At 49.4% G+C, this 13,401-nt stretch overlaps 1 protein-coding gene across 2 annotated transcripts in view; it reads left to right on the forward strand.

Annotated features, from left to right (window-relative positions):
* Positions 1-309: 309 nt before the first annotated feature.
* The window catches only part of XRCC1 (X-ray repair complementing defective repair in Chinese hamster cells 1), a 34,917-nt gene continuing 21,825 nt past the window's right edge, over positions 310-13,401 (forward strand). The window contains exons 1-3 of one of the 2 annotated variants that reach the window (XM_011963118.1): positions 310-563; positions 976-1,068; positions 11,648-11,758. In XM_011963118.1, the coding sequence (XP_011818508.1) occupies positions 513-563; positions 976-1,068; positions 11,648-11,758 (255 nt within the window). In that variant the 5' untranslated portion in view covers positions 310-512. The remainder of the gene's footprint in view (positions 564-975; positions 1,069-11,647; positions 11,759-13,401) is intronic. The other variant, XM_011963120.1, reaches the window with a different exon arrangement.

The raw sequence follows: 13,401 nt of genomic DNA on the forward strand, positions 1-13,401 counted from the left end.
GAGATCCTGCCACTGCACTCCATCCTGGGTGAGACAGCAAGACCCTGTCTCAACAAAAAATTTAAAAAAATAATAAAATAAATAATAATACAGCAAAAAGATTTGCTTTCTGGGCTCCAGTGTGAGCGGCGACTGCATCGTCCAATGAGAATGGCGAATTTCTTCTAGACACCAATCCCGGAGGTCGCTTCTGTTGCTAGGCGCCTAGAAAGCAATGTGCGGACGTCATCGGGAGGCGGGGCTAGAGCGGGGGTGTGTGGCAGAGGGAGGCGGGGTTGGAGGGAACGCTCGTTGCTAAGGAACGCAGCGCTCTTCTAGCTGTGGAGAGGCGCGACTGGGCTTGCGCAGTGTCGACGCCAGCGCCGGCGCGCCGGGGTTTGAAAGGCCCAAGCCTCGCGCGCTTGCGCACTTCAGCCCGCGCAGGGCGCACCCCACCCCCTCCCACCCTCTCTGCCTCTCGGACCCCAGACCCTACCTCATCCTTCTGGCCAGGCGAAGCCCACGACGTTGACATGCCGGAGATCCGCCTCCGCCATGTCGTGTCCTGCAGCAGCCAGGACTCGGTGAGGGACCTGCATGGGGGAGGTTGGAAGACGTGAGGGAATTAATGAGGACAACTCTTAAAAGAACTCTTGGGGTTCTTCTTGGAAGTCTAAGGAGAGTCATGGGGGGATTTCCAGGAGGCTAAAAGTGAATTGTGGAGAGATGTTGAATTAGGGACGTTCCGGCGTCTAGGGAACGAACTTCCGGAGAGAAAAGGGGGAATAAGGAAAGCGTTCTTGAAGAGCCCGTAGGTGAACTTCCACGGGAAAGTGTTGTAAGGGAAACTCCAGGCAGAGTGTGGGGGGATTAACGGGAGAACTTAAGTCTGGAGGATCGTAGAGGCCTTGGGAGGACTCAAAGGAATCTTCTGAGAGCTGGAGGCCTAGCTGTCATTTCTGTGCTCTAATTCTCCTCTCCCACTGTTGTTTCCAGACTCACTGTGCAGAAAATCTTCTCAAGGCAGACACTTACCGAAAATGGCGGGCAGCCAAGGCAGGCGAGAAGACCATCTCTGTGGTCCTACAGGTGATCCTGCCACCCCACCTCCTCCTCACTAGGAGTCTGGAGTCCGGGGAACCAGATTCTGCTCCTGAACCAACTAGCAATGGGTTGAGTCACTTTCTTTGCTGGGCCTCAGCTTCCTTACTTGGAAAATGGGCGGCATAATCCCTGTGCCCCTCAGCAGAGAGCAAAGGAGACCCAAGGATTAGGTCCAGGATGACCATAGGAATCAGTGTGTGGTCCTGGGCTGGTGGCTTCTACTTTCTGGGTTTCAGTTTCCTCAGCTGGAACAAAGTGAATCATTGCCACGTACCCTGCCTCCTGCAGCCAGTGGGCTCGGGGCTGGAAGGTGTCCAGGAAGGTCATCTAAGCCAATCAACTCCGCTTTAAAGAAGGGGAAACTGGCTGGATGTGGTGGCTCATGTCTGTAATCCCAGCATTTTCAGAGGCTGAGATGGGAGGATTGCTTGAGCTCAGGAGTTCCAGACCAGCCTGGGCAACATATCAAGACCCTATCTCTATTTTTATTAAAATAAATATATATATATTTTTTTTAAGAATAATAGTCCAGGTGTGGTGGTTCACACCTGTAATCCCAGCACTTTGGGAGGCCGAAACTAGAGGACCGCATGAGCCCAGGAGTTTGAGACCAGCCTGGGCAATATAGTGAGATGTCATCTCTACCAAAATTTTATAAATTAGCTGAGCATGGTGGTGTGCACCTGTAATCCCAGCTACTGGGGAGTCTGAGGTGAGAGAATTGCTTGAGCCCAGGAGATGGAGGCAGTAGTGAGCTGAGATTGTGCCACTGCACTCCAGGCTGGGCACCACAGCGAGACCCCCAAAATATAAAAAATAAAAAAATAATAATGAGAGCTAACATTATTCAACATTACCTGCCAGTCACTGCTCTACACACCTCACTCACATGGATTAGCTCATTGAGTCCTCATAAACCCCAAGAGGGAAGAAGCTCTGTTATCCTCACTTTTACAAATGGGGATACTGAAGCCCAAAGAAGTTATACAACTTGCCTGACAGTCAATCTTTTATTTATCTATTGAGACAGAGTCTCACTCTGTTCCCAGGCTATAGTGCAGTGGCATGATCTTGGCTTGGTTCACCGCAGCCTCTACCTCCTGGGCTCAAGCGATCCTCCTGCCTCAGCCTCCTGAGTAGCTGGGACTGCAGGTGTGCGCCAACATGCCTGGCTAGTTTTTTTTTGTATTTTTTTAGAGACAGGGTTTCCACCATGTTTCCAGGCTGGTCACAAACTCCTGGACTCAAGCAGTTCTCCTGCTTCAACCTCCCAAAGTGCTGGGATGACAGGTGTGAGCCATCGTTCCTGGCCTGGGGGCTGGTTTATGACTATAAGGAGCAGAACACTCTGTGGATAGTGCTAGCGTGAAGGAAAAATTAACCTTTTGTGAATGGGCAGTCATTCAGCAAATATCCACTCCTCTCCCTCCCACTGGAGGGGGAGTATATTTCCCTGCTCCACTGATGGGTTTGACCACATGATTTACTCAATGGAATTTTAGCAGACCTAACCTTAGCAAAGGCCTTAATTGCCCTTGGCTTTTGTGCTCCCGTGATGTGCCATGAGAACATTTGTCAGGGAGCTGCTGATCCCAGAAAACTGAAATCTCATGGAAGAGACCTGAATCCTTCCAAACTGCAGCCAAAGCAGCCATCCCATGAACTCTTAGAAGAATGCTTGTTGGTGTAAGTCTCAGTTTTCATGTTGGGAGGTCGAGGTGGGTGGATCGCTTGAACCCAGGAGTAAACTGAGTCCAGCCTGGGTAACATGGGGAAACCCTATCTCTACAAAAAAATACAAGAAATAGCTGGGCGTGGTGGCACATGCCTGTAGTCCCAGCTACTAGGGAGGCTGAGTGGGGAGGATCGATTGAGCCCATAAGGTTGAGGCTGCAGTGAACGGTGATGGTGTCACTGCACTCCAGCCTGGGAGACAGAGTGAGACTCTGTCTCAAAAAAAAAAAAAAAAAGGTCTCAGTTTTAGGATAATTTGTTACACTGCATTATTACAGTGTGAGTTAATACAACTTTGTGGTTTCAAACCACTGAGATTAGGGACTCCTTTGTTATTGTAACGTCATCTAGTCCATCCCAATTGATGTCAATGTTTAGTGCCTGTCAACTAATGGCCTCCACTTCCCAGGTTCAAGTGATTCTCATGCCTCAGCCTTCTGAGTAGCTGGAATTTACAGGCATGTGCCACCATGCCTGGCTAATTTTTGTATTTATAGTAGAGACTGGGTTTCGCCATGTTGGCTAGGCTGGTCTTGAACTCCTGACCTCAGGAGTTCAAGGCAAATTAGCACCAAATGCTAATTTAAGTGATCCACCCACCTTGGCCTCCCAAAATGTTGAGATTACAGGCGTGAGCCACTGTACCCGACCTCAGTCTTTTAAACTGTGGTAGGTACAGGTTGCTGACAGTTTTAATCTTAGGACCTAGATTCAAGCCCCCAGCTCTTCCTCTTACTCGGTGACCTCAAGCAAATTGTTTCATTTCTCTAACCTGTTTTCTCATGTCTGGGAATAATGACATCCAGGCCGGAGTTGTGAAAATTCGGTGACATAATGTATGTACAAGTGCTCTGTCAACAAGTAGGTGTTTGTGTAGAGGGAGGGATTCGTGTTTTTATTACTTACTGGGTGATGATTCCGCTGGGCTCTCTTATGATCAGGTGACTCCAGTGAAATCACATTTCATTCTGTTACCCCAGTTGCTGTGGAAACAGAGTGACTGGAGGCAGAAGAGACAGAATCTGTCCCTGGCCTGGGAGAGACTGAGGGAGGATTGCAGCTGTCACCAAGATGGTAGACCCCAGAGAGAGCAGCTTAGGAAGGTGATGTGTTTCAATTGGGATGTCCAGGTTTGATGTGACTTTGGGATAGCCAAGGGGTGGCATCCAGGAGGCAGTTAGGGATCACATGTGGAGCTGGAGACAGAATGTGGAAGTTGTCAGTGCAGGGAAAGAACCTATAGACTCGGGGGTAGATGATGGATTTATTTGTTCATTCACTCATTTATTTAGTCAAGTATTTATTAAGTGCCTTCTGTAGGCCAAGCACTGTTTTAATATAGCAGTACACAGCAGAAGACAAAAAATATTCACTCTCAGTGGGGTGCAGCAGCTCACGCCTATAATCCCAGCACTTTGGGAGGCCAAGGTGAAGGGTCATTGAGCCCAGCAGTTCGAGACCAGCTTGGGCAACACAGGGAAACCTCATCTCTACTAAAAATACAAAAATTTGTCAGGCGTGGTGGCCCATGCCTGTGGTCTCAGCTACTCCGGAGGCTGAGGCGAGAGGATCACTTGAGCCTGGAAGATCAAGGCTGTAGTGAGCTATGATGGCATCATTGCACTCCAGCCTGGGCAACAGCAAGATGCCGTCTCTTAAAAACGAAAGAAATTCAGTCTTGTGGAGCTTTCACGTTAGTAGAGAAAGACTGACAAATGAGTCAGTAAAACATATGTTGGATGATGAGTGCTATGGAGGAACTTAAGGAAGGGGAATGAGAGTGCCCCAGCTGGAGCTGGAGCATGGCAAGGATTTTTATTTAACTCATAGGATCGGGGAAGGCCTCCCTGAAAAGGGGACATTTGAGCAACATGAGCTATGTATGTATCTAGGGAAAAGACTCTGAAGCTGGCTTGTGACAGCAAAGAGGCCAGTGTGGCTGGGGTGGAGTCAACCAGGGGGAGAGAGGTAGGAGATGAGGTAACAGGGTGGGACTGGGAGCCCCTAAGAAACCACTTACGGCCTGGAAAGCCATTGAAAAGACTTGAGCTTTTACTCCGGGTGAGATAGGAGCCACTGGAGGGCTCCGAGCAGAGGAGGGACAGGATCTGCCTTAGGCCTTCACAGGATCCTGCTGGCTCCATGTTGACCATCAACTGCAGGGGCCACACACAGGAGTGGGAGACCAGCATTGCAACAGTTATTTTGTTAACTTATTCCACGTCAGAGACTTTAGAATGACTGCTTGCATCTGTCAATGACTAATATGTGGGGTTACTCTGGATTCATCAAATGCTAATTTTGATTATTTTGACATAACTGATAAGGCAGAAATTTCTGGCCACCAAGGCAGCAGCCTTATCTCTGGGTTGTTTTGTTATGTTTTGAGACAGGTCTCACTCTCTTGCCCAGGTTGGAGTGCAGTTGCAAAGTCATGGCTCACTGTAGCCTCAACCTCCTGGGCTCAGGCAATCTTCCCACCTCAGCCTCCTGAATAGCTGGGACTACAGGTGCGTGCCACCAGGCCCAGCTAATTTAAAAAATTTTTCGTAGAGATGGGATCTCACTGTGTTGCCCAGGCTGGTCTCGGACTCCTGGGCTCAAGCAGTCCTCCTGCCTTGGCCTCCCAAAGTGCTGGCATTACAGGCATGAGCCACTGCACCTGACCACATCTGTGGGTTCTTCTACTACCCTGCATTTTCTCCTCTAATCATTGTTACGCAACATCTGGATCTTACCACACGGGGCTTAGCCATCTGCTTATGACAGCCCCACATACCTGATTGTTTGCAGTAGCCACAGAAGGCTCTGTTGCCAGCTCATCACCTGCTCCCAGAGGGAAATGCCAACCTCTTTGCTAACTACTCCTGGGCTGGAGGGGTGGCTTGGATAAGATCCAGATATAACTCCTGTGTGTCACTGGAGGTGTGTCATTTTAGAAGAAATGTTCATCAGCAGTAGGGCCTATGGTCATTTTTTATTGTCATTGGTTTTCTAGTCATTCAGTTTGCCAATGTGGTGTTTTAAATTTGTTTTTACTGTTTTTTGACGTGTAACATACATAGAGTGAAGTGAAGGTATAAGTAAGCGTATAGCTCAGTGACTCATCCATCGCCTGACCTCATGATCCACCTGCCTCAGCCTTCCAAAGTGCTGGGATTACAGGCATGAGCCACTGCGCCCGGCCATGAAATGCAATCTTATGCATCATTTAAAAGGATAAGGTAGGCCGCCACAAAAATTAAAATTAGCCGGGCATGGTGGTGAGCGCCTGTAACCCCAGCTACTCTGGAGGCTGAGGCAGGAGAATTGTTTGAACCCAGGAGGTGGAGGTTGCAGAGAGGTGAGATCGTGCCACTGTACTCTAGCCTGGGTGACAAAGCAAGACTCTGTCTCAAAAAAAAAAAGAGAAGTTTGCATTTCATCAATGTGGAACAATTTTTTAGCAATATATCTCTCAGGAACTTTGCCCTCCTGTGCCATGTTTGTTTCAGGAACAGTTCATACCATGAACTGTGTCTCCCTGAGAAAGGTGCATGCACACGAACCCGGGCCACAGATGATAGTCATCTTGTGTCCTTATCCTCACAGCTGATACATACTGAGCACTCATCTCTTATTTTGAGATAAAATTCACATAAAATTTACTGTTATTTACAGTTATAGGCGTGAGCCACTGCTCCTAGCCAGGAGTTTTTTTATATATGAAGAAGAAATGTCAGGGAGTGCCTGTGCGTGTTTAAAGTAAAAATAGTTATATATGCAGTAGGAATCGTTCATTTAAAATACGAGCATCTCCATCCTACCAGATTTAGGAGCCATGCTTAATATTGTGGGAGGGGTAAAGATGTTGAGTTTGACTCAGGGATGGAAGGAAAGGAGTTGAGAACAGTGGTGGTATTGGACAGTGCTTTGCAGTCAGGCAGTTGGGTCCGAAGTACTGTGCTAGTTATTAGCTTGTGTGCCATGTAAACTATTGATTTAACCTGTCTGAGCCTCAGTTTCCCCATCTGTGAAACTGGAGTCGTAACAGACCCTTCTACTTAAAGTGGTTTTGAGGCTTCAGTGATGCCCGGTGCATGCTTAGCCAAGTGTGGTGGACAGAACGGTGGCGCTCAAAAGATGTTCACGTCCTTGTCCCCAGAACCTGGAAATATTTTAATGGCCAAAGGAGCTTTGTGGGTTTGAGTAAATTAAGGATCTTGAGATGGGGAGAGTGCCCTGGGTTATCCCGTGGACCTCACGTAACCCCCGGAGGCCTTATAAGGGAAGGAGGGAGACAAGAGAGCTAGAACCAGAGCTGTGAAGATGCAAGCAGAGCCTGGAGTGATGCCAGCGCTGTCAGCGGCTTTGAAGACGAGGAAGGGATTGTGAGCCAAGGAAGGCAGGCGGCCTCAAGAAGCTGAAGATGGAAGGAGACACATTCTCCTCTAGTGCTCCCGGAAGGAGACACATTCTCCTCTAGTGCTCCCGGAAGGAGACACACTCTTCTCTAGTGCTCCCGGAAGGAAGGAGCGCGGCCCTGCCGCATCTACATTTTAGCTCTGTAAGACCCAGTTTCAGACTTTTGACCTCCAGATCTGTAAGATAACAAATTTGTGGGGTTTTTTTTTGGGGGGGGGTGGAGTTTCGTTCTTGTTGCCCAGGCTGGAATACAGTGGTGCGATCTCAGCTCACTGCAACCTCCACCCCCCCAGGTTTAAGCAGTTCTCCTGCCTCAGCTGCCCGAGTAGCTGGGATTACAGGCATGGGCCACAACGTCTGGCTAATTTTGTATTTTTAATAGAGACAGAGTTTCTGCATGTTGGTCAGGCTGGTCTCGCACTCCCGACCTCAGGTGATCCGCCCGCCTCAGTCTCCCAAAGTTCTGCCATTATAGGCGTGAGCCACTGCGCCTGGCCAGATTTGTGTTGTTTTTAGCCACGAAGTTTCTGCTCATTTGTACAACAGTAACAGGAAACTCATACACCAAGCACTTGGCACATGGTGAGAATCTGAAAATGTTAGCCATGATGATCCTCTTGTGACAGATGGGACACCCAAGCAAGCATCAGAGAAGGGGTTCAACAGGGCCACCTGTTAAGGGAGGACAGAGCCGAGTTACAGCTTAGTAACTCTTGAGTAGTAACTTCTGCAAACGGTCGCTGGAGGCCTCTTCTGCGTCTGTCTGTCCATCCATCGGGAAGCACTAGAGGCCTGCTGTGTTAATGATATTCACAGCTGACATTTATATAGTGTTTGCTCTGTGCCAGGCAGTATTCCAGGCACTTGGTATGTTATTTCTCATTCTTGGTATGAATTTGAATGTTCTCAACAACTTGATGAGGTAGGCGTTGTTACTGTCCCCATTTCACAGGTTCAGAAACTGAGGCACACGGGGTGAAATGAAACCATTTGCTCCAGGATCACACAGCAGGAAATCAGCAGAGCTGGGAAGGACCAGACACTGTTCTTGGCCTTGGGGACACAGGAGGGAGCAACTCAGACATTGTCCTTGCTCTCGTGGAGCTTAAAAGTCTAGCAGGAGAGACAGATGCTAGACAAATACAAACAAAAAAGATGTAACTGTGTAATACCAGGCAGTAAACATGAAGAAAAGTAAAGTCGGGTAGGGAGATAGAGAGTGGCACTGGGTAGGGAGCGAGGTAGGCTACTCATGGTCTGCAGTGACATCTGAGTGGGCACCTGAAGCACAGAAGGCAAACTTTTACCCAGCTATGGGTATGTTTGAGAGAAAAGTGGTCCAGAGAGGGAGACTGGCAGGTGCAGGGGCCCTGATGTGGGAAGGAGCCAGACTGTTCTTGGCACAGAAGGGAGGCTGTTGTGGCTGGTGAAGAGTCACAAAGCCTGGCCAGAGGCTAAGCAGTCAGACTGGGACTTCTTTTTTTTTTGGTTGTTGTTGTTGCTGTTTTGTTTTGTTTTGAGACAGAGTCTCGCTCCATTGCCCAAACTGGAGTGCAGTGGCACAATCTTGGCTCACTGCAACCTCCGCCTCCCAGGTTCAAGTGATTCTCCTGCCTCAGCCTCCCCAGTAGCTGGGATTACAAGTGCTCACCACCATGCCCGGCTAATTTTAATTTTTGTATTTTTAGTAGAGACGGGGTTTCACCATGTTGGCCAGGCTAGTCTCAAACTCCTGACCTCAAGCGATTCACCTGTCTCAGCCTCCCAAAGTGCTGGGATTACAGATGTGAGCCACTGCACCCAGCCCAGACTGGGACTTCTCATGAGCCCAGGCAGCACTGTACACTGCCCAGGGCCCAGGGCTGGGAGTGGTGGTGGAGGCAGGGGAGTCAGCAGGAGGTCTGCCGGCCTCAGCCTTAGGCAGGCCCTTCCTCCAGCACCATCTTCCTTCTCTAGCACGTTAGTGGTGTGATGGAGGAGCACGCATGGACTGTCGCCAGCCTTTCTGGGTTCCGGTCCGGCTTTGCCACCCACCAGCTGTGAAGTTACATAATCACTTCCTGCCTCCGTTTGCTCATGTGTAAGATGCAGATAATTATAGCAACTGCCTGGCAGAGCCGTTGCAGGAGAGTAGATACATGTATTATTAGCAAGAGTCTGGCACACCAGGAGCACTGAGTGCACTCGGATGTTGGCCGCGGTTGTGGTTATAGTTGTTAATTCTGTGTGTCATCTCAACTTACTTCGGAGGGAGGGTAGGTTTTTTTTTGCAGACAAGGTCTCATCACTCTGTTGCCCAGAGTACAGTGATGCGAGCATGACTCACTGCAGACTTGACCTCCCCTGGCTCAAGTGATCCTCCCGCCTCAGCCTCCTGAGTAGCTGGGACCACAGGTATGTGCCACCATGCCTGGCTAATTTTTGTATTTTTTTTTTTTTTGAGGCAGAGTCTCGCTCTGTCGCCTGGGCTGGAGTGCAGTGGCCGGATCTCAGCTCACTGCAAGCTCCGCCTCCCGGGTTTACGCCATTCTCCTGCCTCAGCCTCCTGAGTAGCTGGGACCACAGGTATGTGCCACCATGCCTGGCTAATTTTTGTATTTTTTTTTTTTTTGAGGCAGAGTCTCGCTCTGTCGCCTGGGCTGGAGTGCAGTGGCCGGATCTCAGCTCACTGCAAGCTCCGCCTCCCGGGTTTACGCCATTCTCCTGCCTCAGCCTCCTGAGTAGCTAGGACTACAGGTGCCCGCCAACACGCCCGGCTAGGTTTTTGTATTTTTTAGTAGAGACGGGGTTTCACCATGTTAGCCAGGATGGTCTCGATCTCCTGACCTTGTGATCCGCCCGTCTCGGCCTCCCAAAGTGCTGGGATTATAGGCTTGAGCCACCGCGCCTGGCAATTTTTGTATTTTTTGTAGAGACAAGGTCTGGCTATGTTGCCCAGGCTGGTCTTGAACTGTCGGCCTCAAGTGATCCTCCCACCTGAGCCTTCCAAAGTGCTGGTTATACAGACGTGAGCCACCGTGCCTGGCCAAGGAAGGAGGGTTGTTATGACCATCTTCCCTTTTTGCACGTGAGGAAACTGCCTCACAGAGATGTTGACTATGTCACCCAAGGTTGTACAGGTTGGAAATGGCATTGCTGCATTTGAGCCCAGGCCTACCTCACCCCAAGTCCAGGCTCCCTCCTCCCATACAGTGGTGTTCCTGTTGATAGCAGTGTGCAGGTAATGTCTAGATGATCTGACAGGGAGGCAACAGAGCAGATTGGAGCATCTGTCATCACCACGGTGGGAGGAGAGGGCAGCGTAGGGTGGTGGACTAAGTACCTTGTTTTTTTTGGTTTTTTTTTGAGACAGAGTCTCGCTCTGTCAACCAGGCTGGAGTGCAGTGGCACGATCTCTGCTCACTGCAACCTCTGCCTCCCAGGTTCAAGAGATTCTCACGCCTCAGCCTCTTGAAGAACTGGGACTACAGGCATGCGTCACCATGCCCGGCTAATTTTTATATTTTTAGTCCTCAAGTGATCCACTGCCTTGGCCTCCCACAGTACTGGAATGACAGGCTTGAGCCACTGCGCCTGGCCTAGGTACCTTTGAGAGTTGCAATAATGTGTCATTCTAGGATCCTAATAAAAGAGCCTCAAACTGGAAGGTAGGACACTTGCCTCAACCTAACTGCTTCCCATGCCTGCATGGCTTTCTGCATCTTCATCTGTCAGACAGGAATGGCAGATCCTTTGAGATGAGGCCTCCTATAGGTAGCTCTTTTCTTCTTTCAACAAAGAATTGTCGAGCACTGACTAATAATACCTCCTGACTGACAGCGGTTAATTGCCTACTCTTCACCATGCCCTGTGGCCATATTTATGTGCATGATCGTAGATATGGTGGTCATTCCCATTTTACAGGTGAGAAAACTGAGGCTCCAAAAGGTTAACTGGCATGGTCATACAGCTAGTGTGCAGCAGAGCTGGGATTCAAACCCAGGAACTAGCGGTGAGCAAGACTGGACAAAGCCCTTGCCCTTAGGGAGGTTTCCTGGAGTCCTCTGCAATTGTGGGTGAGGGGTGACATGTGCTGTTTGTCTGCATGATGATTTGAATAAAGTTATAACTCTGACAAGTGCTTACCAAGGAGAGCTCCATGGTGGCGTGTGATAGGCTGACGTGGTGGAGTCTGGAGAGGTCAGGGAAGCAGGTATGTGTGGGGTGGGGGCGTATGCATTCATTCAGTGACTGTTTGTCAATTCCTGCTCCATGCCATACCCTGTGCTGCGTGGAGGGGACACATGGCACCAGTCAACCCTGGTGTGCCCCCTCACAGAGTTGACGTTACAGGGACATGGTGATCTAAAGGAGATTCATCCTGAGGTCCCACAGTGAGCCCAGGGGCAGAGCAGGCACTGACAGTGGCCTCTCTCTCTCCCCACAGTTGGAGAAGGAGGAGCAGATACACAGTGTGGACATTGGAAATGATGGCTCAGCTTTCGTGGAGGTGCTGGTAGGCAGTTCAGCTGGAGGCGCTGGGGAGCAAGACTATGAGGTAAGCAGGGCTATGAGATTGATCCCATACTGACCTCTGCCCCTCATGCCCGCATCACCGTCTACCCCAGGGGCTGGGGCTGGGAAGACATGGGGCAGATGTGACTTACACCTGGAGGATCTGCCCTCTGGAGGATCACCAGTGTACGGAGGAGACAGAAGGCAGACACGGGGCGGTAAACTGCACATCAGGGAGGACAGCAAGTTTGAATTGTGGCTTAAAATGACACAAATGCTGACTGTTCTGGAGGTCAGAATCTAAAATCACTCTTATTGGGCTAAAATCTAGGTGTGGGCAGTGCCCTGTTCCTTTGGAGGCTCTAGGGGAGAATCCATTTCCCTGCCTATTTCAGCTTCTAGAGTCTATCTGCCCTCCTCAGCTTGTGGCCCTTCCTTCATCAAAGCCAGCACTCCTGTCCCTCTGATGCCTGCTTCCATTTCCATTGTCACTTCTCCAACTCTGACTCTCTTGCTTTCTATTTTTTTTTCTTTTTTCTTTTTGAGACAGAGTCTCACTCTGTTGCCCAGGCTGGAGTGCAGTGGTGCGATCTCAGTTCACTGCAACCTCTGCCTCCAAGATTCAAGTGATTCTCCCATCTCAGCCTCCCAAGTAGCTGGGACTACAGGCGCATGCCACCACACCCAGCCAATTTTTGTATTTTTAGTAGAGATGGGGTTTCACCATATTGGCCAGGCTGGTCTCGAACTCCTGACCTCCTGATCTGCCCGCCTCAGCCTCCTAAAGTGCTGGGATTACAGGCGTGAGCCACTGCACCCATCTTTCTTTTACTTTTATTCATTTTTTTTTTTTTTTTTTGAGACAGGATTTCATTTCCATTGCCCAGGCTGGAGTACAGTGGCATGATCTCAGCTCACTGCAATTTCTGCCTCCAAGATTCAAGTGATTCTCCCATCTCAGCCTCCCAAGTAGCCGGGGCTACAGGTGCACACCACCACTCCTCGCTAACTTTTCTTATTTTCTGTAGAGGCAGGGTTTCACTGTGTTGCCCAGGCTGGTCTCAAACTCCTGGGCTCAAGCAATCCACCCACCCCAGCCTCCCAAAGTGCTGGGATTATAGGCATGAGCCACCACACCCAGCCCTCCTTTCTTATAAAGACCCTTATGATGACACTTGACCCATCCGGATAATCCAGGGGCATCTCCCACATTTCAACACCTTCAAGTTCATCACGTCTGCAAAGTGCCTTCTGCCACATTTCCAGGTTCAGGGATTAGGATGTAGACATCTTTGAGTAGCTGTTATTCTGCCTGTCTCCTGTGTTTTCTTCTAGAAGCTTTCTATATTTTTCTATTTTTAGATTTTCCATTTAGATCTCTGTTTCATCTCAAGTGAATTTTTGTGTATTGTGTAAAGGGGATAAGGTTTATTTTTTCTGTATCCTTTTTTTTTTTTTGAGACGGAATCTTGCTCTGTCGCCCAGGCTGGAGTGCAGAGGTGCAATCTTGGCTCACTGCAAGCTCCGCCTCCCGGGTTCACGCCATTCTCCTGCCTTAGCCTCCCGAGTAGCTGGGACTACAGGTGCCTGCCTCCTGTGTTTTCTTCTAGAAGCTTTCTATATTTTTCTATTTTTAGATTTTCCATTTAGATCTCTGTTTCATCTCAAGTGAATTTTTGTGTATTG

The sequence above is a fragment of the Colobus angolensis genome, unplaced genomic scaffold (assembly GCF_000951035.1).
Source record: "Colobus angolensis palliatus isolate OR3802 unplaced genomic scaffold, Cang.pa_1.0 Scaffold60, whole genome shotgun sequence".
NCBI classification, from domain to species: Eukaryota; Metazoa; Chordata; class Mammalia; order Primates; family Cercopithecidae; genus Colobus; species Colobus angolensis.